This window comes from Stegostoma tigrinum, chromosome 18 (assembly GCF_030684315.1).
Source record: "Stegostoma tigrinum isolate sSteTig4 chromosome 18, sSteTig4.hap1, whole genome shotgun sequence".
NCBI lineage: Eukaryota > Metazoa > Chordata > Chondrichthyes > Orectolobiformes > Stegostomatidae > Stegostoma > Stegostoma tigrinum.
Genome location: NC_081371.1, coordinates 53,195,463 through 53,213,393, shown reverse-complemented (window position 1 = coordinate 53,213,393; position 17,931 = coordinate 53,195,463). Strand labels below are relative to the sequence as shown.

The 17,931-nt window shown below is 38.7% G+C and overlaps 1 protein-coding gene across 2 annotated transcripts in view; it reads left to right on the top strand.

Annotated features, from left to right (window-relative positions):
* Positions 1–17,931, top strand: part of mon2 (MON2 homolog, regulator of endosome-to-Golgi trafficking) — a 133,601-nt gene that overhangs the window by 59,570 nt on the left and 56,100 nt on the right. For both annotated transcript variants that reach the window (XM_048548669.2, XM_048548667.2), the window contains exons 8-13: positions 277–471; positions 4,663–4,787; positions 7,556–7,695; positions 11,972–12,119; positions 13,394–13,617; positions 15,219–15,300. In XM_048548669.2, the coding sequence (XP_048404626.2) occupies positions 277–471; positions 4,663–4,787; positions 7,556–7,695; positions 11,972–12,119; positions 13,394–13,617; positions 15,219–15,300 (914 nt within the window). The remainder of the gene's footprint in view (positions 1–276; positions 472–4,662; positions 4,788–7,555; positions 7,696–11,971; positions 12,120–13,393; positions 13,618–15,218; positions 15,301–17,931) is intronic.

Below are 17,931 nucleotides of genomic sequence, written 5' to 3'. Positions count from 1 at the left end.
AAAGAAAAGATATTCCCAAATTATTTATTATTCTCATTGTCTTGTGTTCAATATAATATGCACACCATACATAAAAGTCTGTTACCCAAAGTACTTTGAGTTATTTTTGAAGGGCAATACCAGTTACTTTGTAGACCAACTGATAATAGGACTTCCCTTACAAGTGGTAATTATGTGTTAACAAAATCTTAGTGGTGATGGGATTTAGTACTGAAAATGCCAGTTTAACTTTATTAACATTTGTTTTGTATTTTTGTTCCCTCCTTTTCCCTACAGCACCAAGAGTTCAGTTTCCTTCTGAAGGAAAGGGTGTGCCCTTTGGTGATCAAGCTGTTTTCTCCCAATATCAAATTCAGACAGGGTACTAATACTCCATCTTCCCCAACTCCTGTCGAGAAACCATACTTTCCCATCTGTATGCGCCTTTTGCGAGTGGTATCTGTTTTAATTAAACACTTCTATAGTCTTTTGGTAAGGGTTCTAGTTTATTTTTCTTGCATATTTAACTATTGAATTAAAAGTACTTATTCAAGAAAGTAGTCCAAATATATGCTCATAACATTCTCTCAGCTTTTGAAGTACAGCATCCGTATTTGCTTTGGCTGTCACTGTGGCTATCATATGGCTAAGATTGTCTTTCAGGTACATTTTGTAAGTTCCACCGCAGTAATGCAAGAATAAAGCTGTAAATAGATCTATTTGTGTAAATGAATGTGTGACCAATTTACTTTTGTGTTCTATGATTATTTGACCATATGTCAATTATTGAAAGTTGAAATTGTTTGGTTTCCTCTCGAAATTCAGTGGTTTTAACAGTTTCAACATTACATTCCAAAATATTATCCAGATTTAAAAAGTTAGTGGACTGTTGCGTGAACTTGGGTTCAGAGGATTTTAATGATTCTGTACATAACAGCTTCCAGCAAACCGAGCAATGTCATTGCAGGAGCCAGCCATGGGGAAAGGGTGAAGTTGTTTTTAAGAGAAGCATGCTGCCAGGGACTCTTTAATGGGGATAATTAAGGCTTAATGTGTACAGAAAATAAAATATTTAAAATCGTTTTATATTATTAAATGTTTCAATTGTGTCTGCCACCATTAAAGTAAAATAAGATGAAGCTTTCATTATGTAGCTTGTGTACAAGGTAACCAAGCAGATTGCAGTTGGCTCATTCTTCCAGGTCATTCTTCCTCCCATCCTTAATAATGAATTCTTAAATTCTCAACAATTGATGTTAAGCTAACTGGCCAATAATGTCCAGTCTTCTCTCTTCCTCCCTTAAACAGTAATGTTACATTAGCCATTTTCCAGTCTTCTGGGACCCTGCCTGACTCCAGTGATTCCTGGCAGACCACCATCAATGCCTGCGCAATCTCCTCCGCTATCTCCTTCGAAACTCTAGGGTATAGTCCATTTTGCAGTGGTCCAGTATCCACTGTTGCCTCTCTCTTGCCTTTTATAGTCAGAGGAAACAAGCCTTCAGGCCAACTCATCCATGCTGACCAGGTTTCCTAAACTGAGCTAGTCTTATTTGCCTGCATGTCACCCATATCCCTCTAGACCTTTCCAATGCATGTAGCTGTCCAAATTCTTCTAAATGTTATAATTGTACTGCCCTCCACCACTTCCTTTGATAGCTGCTTCCATACATGCACCACCTTCTGTGTGAAAAAGTTGCCCCTCAGGTCACTTTCAAATCTTATCCCTCTTACCTTAAACCTACGCCCTCTAGTTTTAGAATCACCTGCCATGGGGAAAAGTCCTTTTGCTAATCACTTTACCTATGCTTCTCATGATTTTATAATTTTTTATAAGGTCACCCTTCAGTCTGCTGCGCTGCAGGAGAAAAATGTCCCAGACTATATATTCATTTTCTATAACTCAAACTTTCCAGCCTCGGTAATATCCTTAAATCTTTTTTGCACCCTTTCCGGTTTAATGACATCCTTCCTGTAGCAGGGCAACCAGAATTGTACACAGTGCTCCACATATGGCCTAACCAATGCCTTATACAACCATAACATGATGTGCTAACTCCTATACTCAATGCTCTGACTGATAAGGGCAATCATCCCAGATGCTGCCTTAATCACCCTATCTACCCATGACACCATTTTCAAGAAACTATGTATCTGCACCCCTATATTTCTCTGTTTGACATCACTCCCCAGGATTAACTGTGTATGTTCTGCTCTGGTTTGTCTTAGCGTAATGCAACATCTTACATTTATCTGCATTAAGCTCCGTCTGCCATTCTTCAACCCACTGGCCCATGTGATCAAGATCCTGTTGTACTCTTAGATAACCTCTTCACTGTCTACTGTAACATCAGTTTTGGAGTCATGTGCAAACTTACTAACCATGCCTCCTATATTCTCATCCAAACGAATGATGAGCAACACTGGACCTAGCACTGATCCCTGTGGCACACCGCTGGTCACAGGCTTCCAATTTTAACAACAATCCTCTACCTCCACCCTCTATCTCCTACCTTTCAGTCAGTTTTGTATCCACTTGGCGCTCTCTCCCTTATTTACCAGTCTATCATATGGAACCTTGTCAAAGGATTTGCTAAAATTGAAGTAGACAATGTCTACCATTCTGCCTTCTTCAATCATCTTAGCCACCTCTTCAAAATGCTCAATCATATTTGTCAGACAATATTTCCCACGCACAAAATCATGCTAGCTATCCCTAATCAGCCCTTCCTTTTCTGAATGCATGTACATTCTGTGTCTCACAATCCCCTTCTAACAACTTATCCAGCACTAACGTCAGGACCACTGATCTGTTGTTCCCTGGTTTCTCCTTGCAGCCTTTCTTAAATAATGGTACAGCATTAGCTATCCTCCAGTTTCTGTCACTTCACCTGCAGATGTCGAAGTTACAAATATCTCTGCTAGGGGCCGTGCAATTTCTTCCCTAGCTGGCCACAATGCTCTAGGATGCACTTGATCAGGTCTTAAGGACTTATCTACCTTTATGCATTTTAAGACCTCCAGAGCCACCTGTTCTGTAATCTAGACTCATTTCAAGACATCATGTTTTGTTTCCCCAAGTTCCCCAGCTTCCATGTCTTTCTCCATTGTAAATACTGGTGCAAAATATTTGTTTTGGATCCCATCTTCCTCCTATGGTTCCACACACAGATGGCCTCATTGTTCGTTAAGGGGCTCAATTCGCTCCCTAGTTACTCTTTTGCCTTTAATACACCTGTAGAATCTCTTTGGATTCTCCTTAACCTTATCTACTAAAGCTATCTCATGTCCCCTCTTTGTCCTCCTGAGTTCCCTCTTATGTGTATTCTTACATCCCTATACTCTTCAAGGGATTCACTCGATCCCAGCTATCTGGCTTGACATAGATCAAAGTCTGAATTTCTCTAGTCATCCAGGGTTCCGTACTTCTGCCAGCCTTGCCCTTCAGACCAACCGGAGCATGCTTTCCCTGAGCTCTTTTTATCTTGCCTTTGAAAGCCTCCCACTTGCCAGATGTCCCTTTATCTGTCTCCCCCAATCAACTTTTGGAAGCTCCTGTCTAATACCATCAAAATTGGCCATGCCCCAGTTTAGAACTTTAACTTGTGACCAGGCCTGTCCTTTATGCATAGCTATTTTAAAACTCCTAGAATTATGGTCACTGGTCCCAAAGTGCTCCCCCTGTAACACCTCAGTTACTTGCCCTGCCTTATTTCCCAAAAGGACATTGGGTTTTATATATCTAGAAGACCTCTTGCAGTCATCTTTTATACTACTAGCTAGCTTATCCTCCTATTTCATCTTATCCCCACTTAATGCTTTTCAGTTGTCCTTTATTAGTTCTTAAATGCTTCCAAATCCTCTGGTTTTCCACTAATTTTGACCACATTGTATACTTTTTTTCTTGCTTTTCTATGCTTGACTGTCTTTCCAATCAACTGTGGTGTCTCTTTTAATTGAACAGTTCTATAGATTTTTGGGAAGGAACCTGACTTTAATGAAAAATTCTACCTCCCCTTCCTTTTATCTTCTTTGGTGTTTGTTAACTTGTTGCTTTCAAGTTACTGACTTGCCAAGCTAATGGAAATAGTTTCTACTTCTAAATATAAATCAACAAGATGATGGGTAGAGGGGCTATCCTACTAATGGAGTTTCAGCTGACATGGATATCAATGAACACCAAACGATTATCTGAAAGGCTTTTGACCTCTTGTGTGACTAATTGTACAATAACAATGTGTCTGTCCAAACTTTGTAGTCTTCAGTACTGCATTGCTTCTTTATACCTCATTTTTATATAAGGATTTTCATTAACCAATGAAGACAATAGTTAACAACAACAGATGCACTCCTGCAAAAATGTTATCCTTTCAATTTGACCTTAATGGAGATTTCATACCCAGAAGGGAAACACTGTCATTGCCAATTAACAACTTGAACTGTCAATGTTCCCATCATCGTAAAGTTCCCAAATCTCTCTCAACTGCATTCTTATTCATCCCTGACAAATCCTTGTTGTTTTTGCCTTTCTCATCCACCCAAACATATGTGATCATTTAAAGAAGAATTTTTTTTTACATGTAATGAAGAAGGTATAGTTTATCAAAACTAATTATTAACATTATTTTGTTTTCTTGGCTGCTGAGTTCTGTGTTTCTAATGCCACACTTTGATGTTTGCCAGGTAACTGAATGTGAGATATTTTTGTCTTTACTGGTGAAGTTTTTGGATGGTGATAAACCACAGTGGCTTCGAGCAGTTGCTGTGGAATGCATTCACAGGCTGTGTGTGCAACCTCAGCTGCTACGGTAATAATCTCTTAACACTTTATAAGTGCTAATTTGTTATTGCATAATGAAGGTGCTAGGAAAGAATGCTGCTACAAGTGGCTTTCATTGTTTTTGACTGTGTTTAACTGAGGTTTGTGGTCCATTTAAGTTAATTCTTTCCATGTTTTCTCTTCATTCATGAAATGTAGGCTTCCCTGGCTAGGTCAGCATTTATGGCTGATTCTTAATTGCCCAGAGCGCAGTTAAGAGTCAGCCAAATTGCTGTAAATCTGAAGTCATGTGTAGGTCAGACTAGGTTTGCGTGGCACATTTCCTTCCCTAAAGGCCATTAATGAATCATTTGGGCTTTTACAATTGACAATTGTCACATGGTCACCATTAGGCTAAAACTTTACTCCATTTTTCATATTATTAAATTCAAATTCCACTTTCTGCCGCAGTGGGATTTGAACCCATGTTCCCTGATATATGAAGGGCAAAAGAGAGGCGAAAATGGACATTGAGCAGCTGGAAAATGACTGTGGAGAATTAGGAATGGGGAACAAAGAAATGGCTGAGGAACTGAATAAGTGCTTTGCGTCAGTCTTTTTGGTGGAAGACACAAGTAATGTCCCAAAAATTCAAGATTGTCAGGGTGCAGAGGCGAGTATGGTGGTCATCACCAAGGAGAAGGTGCTAAAAACACTCTGAATAAGCCTCCCAGACCAGATGGACTGCAACCAAGTGTTCTAAAGGAGATAGCTGAAGAGACAGTGGAGGCGTTAGTGGTAATCTTTCAGGAATCACTAGAATCAGGGAGGGCCCCAGAGGACTGGAAAATCATTCATGTAACCCCTCGGTTTAAGAAGGAAGTTAGGCAAGAGATGGGAAATTTCAGGCTGATATGCTTGACTTCCGTCATTGGTATGATTATGGAGTGCTTTGTGAAGAATGAGATTTCTGAATACTTGGAAGTGCTTGGTAAAATAGGGCAAAGCCATCATGGTTTCATCAAGGGGAGGTTATGCCTGACAAATCTGTCAGAATTCTTTGAGGAGGTAATGAGCAGGTTAGACCAAGGAGAGCCAATGGATGTTATCCAACTGAATTTCCAGAAGGCATTTGACAAGGTGCCGCACAGGAGGCTATTGAGTAAGATAAGTGCCCATGGTGTTAGAGGTGACGTGCTAGCATGGATAGAAGATTGGCTGCCTGGCAGAAGGCAGAGAGTGGGGATAACAGGGTTTTTTTCCGGGATGGCAGCTGGTGACTAGTGATGTTCCACAAAGGTCAGTTTTGGGACCACAACTTCTCACTTTATACATTAATGATCTAGATGAAAGAACTGAGGGCATTCTGGCTTTGCAGACGATACAAAGGGAGGTAGAGGGGCAGGTAATGTTGAAGCAGGGAGGCTGCAGAAGGATTTGGACAGGTTAGGAGAGTGGGCAAAGAAGTGGTAGATGGAATACAACATGCGAAAGTGTGAATCCATGCAATTTTGAATGTAGAATAGAGGCATAGACATTTTTCCTACATAGGGAGAAAACTCAGAAATCTGAAGTGTCAAGGGAACTTGGGAGTCCTAGTCCAGGATTGCCTTAAGGTAAACTTGCAGGTTGAGTCACTAGTCAGGAAGGCAAATACAATGTTGGCATTTATTTTGAGAGGACTAGAATGTAAAAGCAGGAATGTACTTCTCTGAGGCTTTATAAAGCTCTGGTCAGACCACATTTAGAGCATATGTTCAAATACCTCAGGAAGGATGTACTGGCCCTGGAGCACGTCCAGTGGAGGTTCACAACAATGATCCCAGGAATGAAAGACTTATCGTTTAAGGAACATTTGAGGACTATGCGTCTGTTGAGTTTAGAAGGATATGGGGGGATTTAATTGAAATTTACAGAGTGGATGTTGGGAAGATGATTTCATTGACAGCAGAGACTAGGACCCAAGGACAGAGCCTTAGAGTATAGGGAAGACCTATTAGATCAGAGATAAAGAGGAATTTCTTCAGCTAGAGAGTAGTAAATCTATGCAATTCATTGCCACAGAAGGCTGTGGAGACAGGTCATTGAGTATGTTTAAGACAGACAAAGGTTCTTGGTTGTCAAGTGGATCAAGGGCTATGGGGAGAAACTGGGAGAATAGTTTTGAGAAATGTATCAGCCAGGATTGAATGGCAGAGCAGACTCAGTGGGGCTGAATGGTCCAATTCCTGCACCTATGTCTTATGGTCTAACATTGACCTGGGTTCTGAATTGCTAGCCCACTGACATTACTGCTGTATCAGCTGTACTCGTCAATCATCTTTGTTAAAATCAGTTTGTTTTATCTTTATAAAAAGAACAAATGAGCAACTTAAAAACTTCTGTTCTAATTAAAATAAATTGGAATTGTTGAGTATTAACCTATCTTAAAATTGTTTTGTGTTAGTTATCCAAACACTTTGAAATGAGTATGAAGGGAAGGAATAATTCTCTTGGTCAACCATGTTGCATTTGATCTCGGAATAGAGATTTATGGTGTCACAAGATGCAAAGTGGAAACAAAAGGGTGTAAATTAAATAGCAAGGAAGAAAATAGTGGCAGTAAAGTAGGTTTGGTGTCAACAGATTGTGACATACTGTATGTTTATGCATTTGCACTTGTCTTTGAAATTTCTAATTGTCCAGGATTTGATTGTTGAGTTTTTGCTACAGATATACAGTAGCATTATAACTTCTATAAACTGCAACAGAACTCCAAAACAGAAATTTTACTTATATATCCTGCCAAATTTGAGAATTGTTTGATTCCACCTACAGGTCTTTCTGTCAGTCATACGATATGAAACCTCACTCAACAAAGGTCTTCAGAGACATTGTGAACGCACTGGGATCTTTTATACAATCTCTTTTTATTACTCCCAGCACCGGAAGCAATCCAGTTTCAAATATGCAGACTGGTAGGATATATCTTTTGCTGTGTTCAACTAACTGGATTGTTTAAAACAGCAGTTAATATATTTACATCACAGAAACAGGCCATTCAGGCCAACAGGTGAAATAGAGATGATGCAGAGGTGCAAGTGGTGGAGTGGGATGGACAAGATCAAAAATCACACGACACCAGGCTGTAGTCCAACAGGTTTGTTTGAAACACAAGTTTTCGGAGTCTTACTCCTCCTTCAGGTGTGTGTGTGAGAGAGGCAGTATCAGATGCAGAATTTATAAGTGAAAGATCAAAGGGTCTTACCACTGGCTCAGATAGAACACTACCACTGCACCACAGGAGGCTGCTTCTTCTAAAACTATCTCAATATCATTAAATAGGATGTAGATTGATCAGCCGCTATCTTGTTGATCTTGCTGGAGCGAGCTCAAAGGGCAAATTGGTGAACTCCAGCTTCTAAGTCTTTTGTTAGTATGTTCCTATATAGAGCTCAGAAGCAGACTGTTTAGTCCCTGCCAGCACGTATGCTCTGGGTGGTCCTCTTTCCACTTTTCCTGTTCAGTATATCTTTTATTCCTTTTTTTCCCTTGTACATTTATATGGTTTCCCCTTAAATCCATTTTATGCTGTTCCCTTCAACTATCCTGTGAGGTAGCATTACGGCCAACTGGTGTAGCACATCATGAATTGACCCCTGCTATTACCACAGCTGTGTCAAATGTTCACGTCTGTGCAGACTGTAATTTGCCTGACTTTCGGTCTAAGGGTGACAGAAAGCACAGATCAGACTCTCACTCTAAGCAAGTTATTTATTTTAAGTACAACCTCAAGTAAACAGATATAAACCATTGGCATATAATACTATTAACTAACGCTCTACTCTCCTTGTAAATCTCCCCCTCTAAAAATGCCACTTAGGCAGGCAAACAGGAAAGGTAGGTTATTGGTGGAGGTACTAGGAAGTGGTCTTTGCTTCCTATTCCGATGTTAAAATAATCCTACTTCAGCTGGCCAGGCCCTTGGTGTTCATTTATCTTTCTCTGCCTACTTCCATTGGTCCGTAAATAGTACACACTGACTTGGAAAACTTCTCGGATTTATCAATTCAAAAGTTCAAGCCCAAAGCAACTGCTGCAGAAACAATAAATGGCTTTCTTCAAATTTAAACTGAGTTTTTTTACTGCAGAAAACAGGCACTTGCTGGGTGTTTAATGTTTGATGGACCTTAGCTCTAGTTTCTGTCAATAAATCTTTGCTATTATTGTCTTCCGACTGAATGTAGCATAACATAACAGATAAGAGCAGGATTAGACTATTTTACCATTAAAGTTAGTTCACCATTCATTAAGGTCATGGGTGATCTGATCATGGCTTGGCTTGACTTCAGTTTTCCTGCATTTTCCCCATTATCTCTGACTACATTGTCAATCAAAAATTGAACTGTACTTTGAATGATCCAATCTCCAACCCTTATTAGGTCAGAGAAGTTCAAACACTTGTGACACTTAGAAATGGAATTCCTTTTCATCTTAAAATAGGAGAACTTTTTTCTGAAACTACACCTCCTCCCACAAGCTCAAATTGCTCCCCAAGAGCAAACATCCTCTGAGCATCTACCATCTTCAAAATCTTGTGTTTCCTCTATCGATGATGTATCAATGTTAATAGAATCCTTAAGGCTCTGATATATCCTTAGACTGTGGCTAATTAAAATGAGTTCTTGCCCTTTATTGAACTTTTCATCTTGAATTTTCAATCCATAATATTTCATGGACATAATTTATTATAAAGGCTGTAATGTGCACGGAGCATTTCTCTGACCACCATCTTGGGAGTAGTGATATTTAATACAAGATTTATTGTGTGGTACTTAATTTTATAGTTTCTGGAGATCTTGGATCAAACATTTTGACAGCAGGAGTTTAACAAGAGGTTTTTGAGGCTGGAGTAAGTGTCAGGGAATTTTAAGGACACAATACATGGTGAATCAACCATTAAAAGACCAGTTGATATTTAGAATTGTTGCCATGTCCAATTTTTAAAAGAAAGATGGAACTGGGTTGTTATGGGTTTTAATATGATTCAGACTTACGTTTGGACAGTTATTCATCTATTATAGGTACAAGCACTGAATTCCATTTCGATTTGACTACTTTGTCTTTTTTAAAAAAAATGTCGATTGTGCCAATACTTTTAGTAATAGCCATGGTGCCTGAAATAAATGTAATAAATGAAAACTTGATTTGGATTTTGTTTTTGTGTTGGAACAAATATTAATCACAAATTTAACTGCAGCCTTGTACCACTTTGTGCTGGGTTAATGAATCAGAGCATTCAGCTCGTTGCTGTAACTCTGCAGAAGTTTGTTTGTGGGAATCCATCCAGCACAGTCACAATGTGTTCCTTATCCAGTCATTCTGTCATGCAAACAGCATGGAATGAAAGGGAAAGAAATGAGAAAATGTTTGTTTTAAATGAATGACCCTATTTTCACAGTCCTATTAACTATACCGTGGTACAGTTTTCAAATATTAAAACTGTCTACAGGGAGCATCCTAAATATTTCCATTTTGAAGGCTGTTAATAAATAGTCCTCACAAATGTGTGCCAACCAAGCATTCGTGCAAAGCTTCACAGTTTCTGAAACTTACAGAAAAGCTCAAACATTCTGTTATCTGTTGTAGAAAGTTCTGACGAGCAACAGCTTATAGTTTATTTGCAGTGATCGCCTGCATGTGAAATAAAAACAAAATGAGGTAAATACTGAACAGATCTGACATCATCTGTGGAGAAATAAAAGCAAATTAATAGCTTGAGTTACATATAACTCCCCTTCAGAAAGTTCAATACACCAAGTATAGTTGGATGACTATAATTAGGAAGACAATAATCTTGATATTTTATCACTGGGAACTCTGTAAGCAAAATTCCTCTCCAGATTTGTGTAGGTGGAAAGATTAACAACACTACTAAGTGCTCAAGTAACTTCCTTCAGGATAGAAAACGAATTTAGGTGGTAAATATCACTCATCCACGATAACATTTTTATACTCCAAACAGTTACATTGCAGTACGTGGTATAAGGGTGTCCAATGATCTGACTAGTTCGAAAGGTATTTAAAACTTGACATTTTTAGCAAGCATTTTCTGGTATGCAGAAGCATTCAACATGTCATCAATAATCAATGAGTAAAGTTAGGAGTTGACTTGGTAATTCATTTGATCCGGATAAATATGATCTGAACAGTAGTGTGGTTTAAGTACAAGGGTCAGGTACAGTTTAAAGGAGGCATCTGCATATGGATTATTAATAGTGTCTTCAGGTATCATCTCCAGATTTTGTTGCTCTTTAACACTTTAAAACTGTACTTTTTTTCCTTCATTGCTTGTTCAGAAAACCTGTTTAAAAAGCAGCAAAATGTTTCCGTAGAAAACTAATCAATTATTTTTGAATCAAACAAAAGATACCAAAGTCTGTCTTTTGCATCCATTTCCCCAAATTCTCCAACACTGGTGAATCAGCACAAGTGCTATGAGGTTTGATCATCACTATTTTATCTTTTAATTGACTGCAGTTATCAATTGATGTACATCAATCACCATGACGGTTAAAACTCATTAACACCAATATCATTATTCCAGTTGGATAGGTGAGATTTTCAGAAACAAACTCAGCATTTCCACTAATATCTGATTAGGTGTAGCAACATCTGTGGATAGAAATCAGTTAACGTTTCCAGTTCTGAGGGTGGGTCACTCGACCCAAAATGTTAACTCTAATTTCTGTCCACAGATGCTGCCAGACCTGAGCTTTTCAAGCAGTTTCTGTTTTGTTTCTGATTTACAGCATCTGTTTTTATTTGGTTAGGTTTTCAGTTTGATACATGTATCCAACTGCCTAATTTGACACTTCATTGCCTTGAAGTGGGAGTCAAATTGGATGGAATCTAAAATGAATGTCTGACCCAAGCCCCCACATCTTAGATTAAAATCTATAAATATTTAGTCGGTATTCTTAACTTGTAGATTTTGTTTAAGCTTTAAATACAATCATTTCATGAAAGGGGCAATTTCTGTGAATAAAATTGGTTCTTGAATCTTAATGATTAATCCTATTTAATAGTTCCAGTCAGTAACATTGTTAAAAATTTGCGTTCTGTGATGGTGCAAACAAATACCTGAGATAATATGCTGTGAATATTTATATCTGGCAATCCACCTCTGAGTTGCTTAGTTCTTGTTCTGCCTGTTTAATGTATTAAAGCTCTTAACGCTTGCTGATCTTGCAGGCACAAGTGGAGGCGGCCCTGCCACAGCACAGAATGGATCAGGGACAAGTGCTAATGTGGGACTCACCCCACAACCAGCTTTTGAATATAGAGGCACTTGGATTCCAATCCTAAATACATCTGTTCAAGGCACTTCTAAAGCAGCCTAGTGAGTATAAATTCAATTCAGTGGCATCCAAAGACAATGATGTGCAAGCATTTCAGTTGCAGGACGTAATGATAATATATTGGAATACTGATTCCAGAAAGATGATGTCAAAGATCTCAAAGAAACTTTTTTGTTGTTTCACCGAGTCTATTCCGTTAAAAAAATCCGCCTCAAAATGGTGAGAAAGTTTTGACCTGTCCAAACAAAAACTTCAGAGCTTATTTAAATGGTTAGATCTATAATAAGATTTTCAGTCATACTACAATTTAAATGATGTTTGAATGATTTTGCTGTAATGATTACTCAATCAAATCCAAGTATAATTCAGTTTCTCAAAAAATCAGTTGCTGTCAAGGTGTTTTTTAAAAATGTTCTGGGATTACTTAGCATGGGAAAATTATTTAGGCAGTCTAGGTCTAAGAACCAAACCCACACCTTTAATTGGCCATATACTATAAAATGTGTGTTCTCTTAAAATGTACAGAACCTAGTTGGTTATCATTCTGTGCCCATTGACATTTTGTCAGTTTTTGCTGGCACATTATAGTTATCATGGATGGTACATTGTAATGCAAGAAACTTGTTTCCACAGTGTATATTTAATGAAGGTCAGGTTAAGCACAGTTGCACATAGTCACTGTCTAGACTGGCATGGAGTGTGGTCATATAGGTGAACTACTAGACTGCTGTTTGGATTTAATGAATTATACCCTACCAGGGGTCTACTTGAGAACAAAGATGAAAATTAGTGCAAAGAAACCGAAACCTGTCTTTTTGCCAGTTTGCATCAATTTTTGATACAGTAGGAACTGCCGATGCTAGAGAATCTGAGATAACACGGTGTGAAGCTGGATGAACATAGTAGGCCAAGCAGCATCAGAGGAGCAGGAAAGTTGACATTTCGGGTCGAGACCCTTCTTCAGATGCTGCTTGGCCTGCTGTGTTCATCCAGCTTCACACCGTGTCATCTCTGCCACGATTTTTGAAATGTTTTCAGTTTCTGACTTCAGAAATCTAGTTGAAAGCCTTGACTATTATTTTCATATCTTTAACGAAATTATCACAATTAATGGAATTATTGGCTTTATTTTAAATGACCATTTCCAAATCTAGGAAAGTTGTTTACATTGGGAATATACAAATTTAGTTTTAGGTCAATTCAGAATGGATTTGTACTATATTTTGCCAATTTACATGTCATGTATTTCTCACCTATTGGTAAAAATGTGTATGGTTTGTAAAATACTTAGCAGTTAATTTGAGCTACTCTTCAGCCTAGAATTGCTGGACAAAGTGGAGCCTCCTACCATCCCTGATGGATATGCCATGTCTGTAGCATTTGGTTGCCTTCTGGATCTGGTTCGTGGCATTACTGCCATGATTGAGGCAGAGTTGGACAGTGAAGAAATTACTTCCCAGCCTGGCATCACAAAGCAAGCAGAGGATGTGCAGCCTTCAGAACAACTGGAGAAGCTGTCAGCAAATGAAAAGGCAGCTGGTAATTCACTTGGCTTTACATGTTAGATCTCTACTCTTAATAGTATCAGTTGTAACTACATTTTGACAGACTATCTCACGGCCATATTTTACAATGAAAATAAGCATGATTTTCCTTGGCTGCGTTAATACGCAGATGCAATGGCAATAGCTATTTATATATCTAACTTGCAGATACATCAAGATTTTCATTAGCAACTTCTAGTTCTGTGTCATTAATAAAGGTGTTTAAAGCATGAATGTTTTTCATGAAGTAAACCGGGAAATCTGTTTTTAGTGGCAGAAGAGTCAGTACCTAGAGGTCACAGGTTTAAGATGATTCATGAAAGAACCAGAAATGGCATGAGAGCTTTTTTTATTCACGCAGTTACAATAAAGTTTAAGACACTCATCATCACAAGAAGCTGAGCAAAAATTGCATTCAGATTGGCATCAAAAGTTTGCCACCAAATATCTCTCACATCTTCCTTCTGGTGACAGATAAGGCTGTTATCAGATGCTTTGATCTATCTTGGTCTAGCACGACTACTTGTTTTTGCGGGTTCACCAGCCCAATTTATTTTGAAACGAAAGTGAAGAAATTAATGGAAACGAGTTGACATTTTCTTAAAATTGGGTAGATTGATAGTGGAATGAAAATCCAGTAAAATTTTAGCTACTGATTACTGTCAAATGAGACAGCATGATGCGTGTAGGTTGTAGAATGGTTACATTGCAGAAGAAGGCTCTTCAACCTGTCATGTACAAGTCAGCTCTCTGCAAAGGCAACTCAGCTAGTCCCAATTCTGCACTTTTCTTCCCATAGCTTTTCAATGAATTTCCTCTGAAGGTACTTACCTAGTTCCCTTCAGAATGTCACGATTATGTCTGCCTCGACTATGCGCTTAGGCAGTGCATTCTACATCTGAGCCAATTACTGCGTAATTAAAAAGCCTTTACTCATGTTGCTTGTGGTTCTTTTGGTGTCTTATCAATGAGAATAGTTTCTCCTTATCTACGCTGTTCAGATGTTTTGCAGTGTTGAATATCTCTGTCAACTGTCATTTCAACTACCCCTTTAAGGGGCCAGCCCCAACTTTCCGACTGCATTTCATAACTATAAATGTTAAGTCAAGTCAGGACCCAGTTTTGCTCCCCACTTGCTCATCAAACAAACAGGCACATGGTTGAGATTCACACATGAAGAATGACTGTTTTGATCATTACCACAAACAATAGTGTGAGAAGAAGTATAAGCTGACAAGAAATACAGTCCATTTAGAAACAAGAAAAGTTGAGATCAGTAAAACAATATTTGGGGCTTTTGATATATTTAATGAATATGCAGCAGTCTTTTCTCCAATTTTACCACCCCCAGGTTATTCTGCTTCTTGAATCTTCTTCAAAAAACATTCTCAATCTCTCTTGTCCTAAAACCAGCCACATTCAGCATATTTTACTGTAATGTTATTGTACAGTAGCATGAGTTTTTAGCAACTTAATTCTATGTTGCACATTTCATTTGTAGTTTTTAAATTTCAATATTTTTGAGGAATTGTGGAAAATGAAACTCCTGAAAGTATACCCCCATACAGATACACGCTTCTCTACGTTCCTTTGCAGTTTCTAGAGCTGTGTGGGAGGAGATGGTTGGTGCTTGCTGGTGTGGTCTTCTTGCAGCTTTGTCACTGTTGCTGGATGCCAGGTAAATACAGGTGGTTTTTTATATTCTTACATCGCTATGTTTTCCCAGCTGATGGACTGAGCTGAAACTAACTTAAGGATTCATGCCAAAGCAAACCCTGTTTGCAGCTGGAGTTTTTGAAGCCAAGAGGAATCAAATTAACTCTGACTCATACAAAATAAATTTGTTAATGTGTCACATTTGGATCAGAGCGTTATTCAATGATATAGAATGTCAGAAAGTTGGAAAAATTGTGATGAGATTAAGTGTGCAATTATCCCAATTTCACTGTGCCAAAAAAGGTTAATATTTCACTTTCTCTGAGTTATGTCCATATACCTGATAGGAGGAATTTGCACTCTTGAAAGGCATTTACCTCCTTATGAACCTTGGAGGCCCATGCAACCAGCAAGAAAATTAGAGGGAATGCTCCTGGTGCTGCTTGTTGGACCTTGCAGTGCACAAATTGCATGTCTCATTTCCTACATTACAGCATTACTTCAACAATGGGATGCTTTGGGTGTTGGTTAGCTCTATTGGCTAGTTAAAAGCAAAATAGCGTCTACAGCATGATACCCCTTACTGGTACTTGAAGGAGGCCTGCCTTCTTCCTTTACCCATGCTTAATGCAGATTGATGTCTCTCAAGCCAATTAATCACTTATCTCTCTCTAGCAGGGATGCCTGTCCCTCATGGGCTGTGTCTAATGACCAAATATGAAAATTAATTTTGAGCTTATAAAATTGTGTATATTAATTAAAATTTTGTCTTTTTCTCAAATATAAAGCAAGTGCTGTTGAAATGTGGGCCTGGCAGCATCAGTGGAGAGAGATACAGTTAACATTTTAAATCTGATAAGGTAACTGTTTAAGGCTAAATAAGTGTTGTTCTAGATTCAAAACATTAACTGTTCCTGTTTCCACAAATTTTGCCAAACCAACTGAGATTCTCCAGCATTATCTGTTTTTAGTCCAGATCCCTAGCATCTTACAATACTTTACCTTTGTTTGTCTTTTTCTCATTGGTTTTGGAGTCATAGCAAGAATCTATGCATTCTGTCAGTTGACCTACATGGTTAGCAGTTTATAATTTTCTATTATTTCTACTGTTATTTTATTCTCCATTCTCTATATGTTCATTTACCTTCTGTGCCAACTGCAGTCTAATATTGGGCTTGCAACAGACCACTGAAATAGTTATACAAAGCAGCTGAGCTTCATGTAAAGCTTTGTGGATGGACCAAATGTTTGGTTGGATGATGGAAAGAACTTGTGCTTAGTTCTAACTGTGGAGGTAGCCCTTATCCCAGTGCAACGATCAGTTTGTGTTCATATGGCACAATTGCAGCCTCTAGTGGCAGCAGCAAAGTGTCACATCCGCATTGCATTGAGTGCTCGTATTTGCTTGACAACTGCAATGATTTTAGAACACTAAGCTTCTACCAGTTTGCTCATAAAACAAGTATGCCCAATTGTCAGCAAGATTTTTTTTTTAAAGTTATAAATTTTTAAACGTTCAAGTCATCATTTCGCAACAGAATCGTCCCTTTAGAAGATCGATTGTGATTGCTTGCTCCCAATGGATTGTTGCGCTGTCTTTTCAATACTGGGACATGGATTTTAAATCCAACAGATCATTGGCGATTTGGTGATGAACTGAACATCGTGATACTCAGCAAAAAAATTGTTCTGCAATTCTGTAGAAGAAGAGGCGAACATAATGTGACCAATGAGCATGGCCCAGATTAATTGCGGCTATGGTGGGCGTGCAATTTAATAATCTGTGCTCAGTCATGATAGGTGGCTATTTAGACAAAGTAATGGTGGATTTCTGCAATCTGTAGGCCAAGAAGGAGTGGGAAAGGAAATGTGGTGAACAGTTCTGAGGACGTGTCACTGGACCCAAAACATTAACTCTGTTTTTCCCTTCACACATGCTGCCAGACGTGCTGAGCTTCTCCAGCAACTTTGTTTTTGTTCCTGATTTACAGCATCCGCAGTTCTTTTGGTTTTTACACTTAATCTACACGTTCCTGAACACAGTGGGCAATTTAGTATGCCCAGTCCACCTAGCCTGCACACCTTTGGACAATGTTAGGAAACTAGAACACCCAAAGGAAACCCACACAGACACTTTGAGGATGTGCAAACTCAACACTGACAGTTGTCCCAGGGTGGAATCGTACCTGGTTCCCTGGCGCTGTGAGGCAGCAGTGTAACCACTGTGCCTCCAAAAAAAATGTTATTGCCACATAAAGGATGGTTCACCAGGGTGATATTACTACTGTATGAGTAGAAATTGTGCAGACTGGACCTGTATTCTCTTGAGATTCAAAATGTGAGAGATGATCTCATTGAAATCCACACAAAGTGCTTAAGGAAAAAGACTGGATTGATGCAGGTCACATGCTTCCTATGGTTGGGGGAGTCGAGAACCAAGCGACACAAAAATAATGGGGATGCTATTTACAGCTGAGATAATTTCTTTTTACTCAAGGAAATGAACCTTTGGAGTTCTGTGCCAGGGGTGCTCAGTATTTGAGTGTATTTAATGTGGAAGTTGTTAAATATTTGATAATCAGTGGTGTAAAGTGTAATGGGGATAGTGTAGTTAAAATACAAATCTACTCCAAAACCTTAGAAAACACGTTGA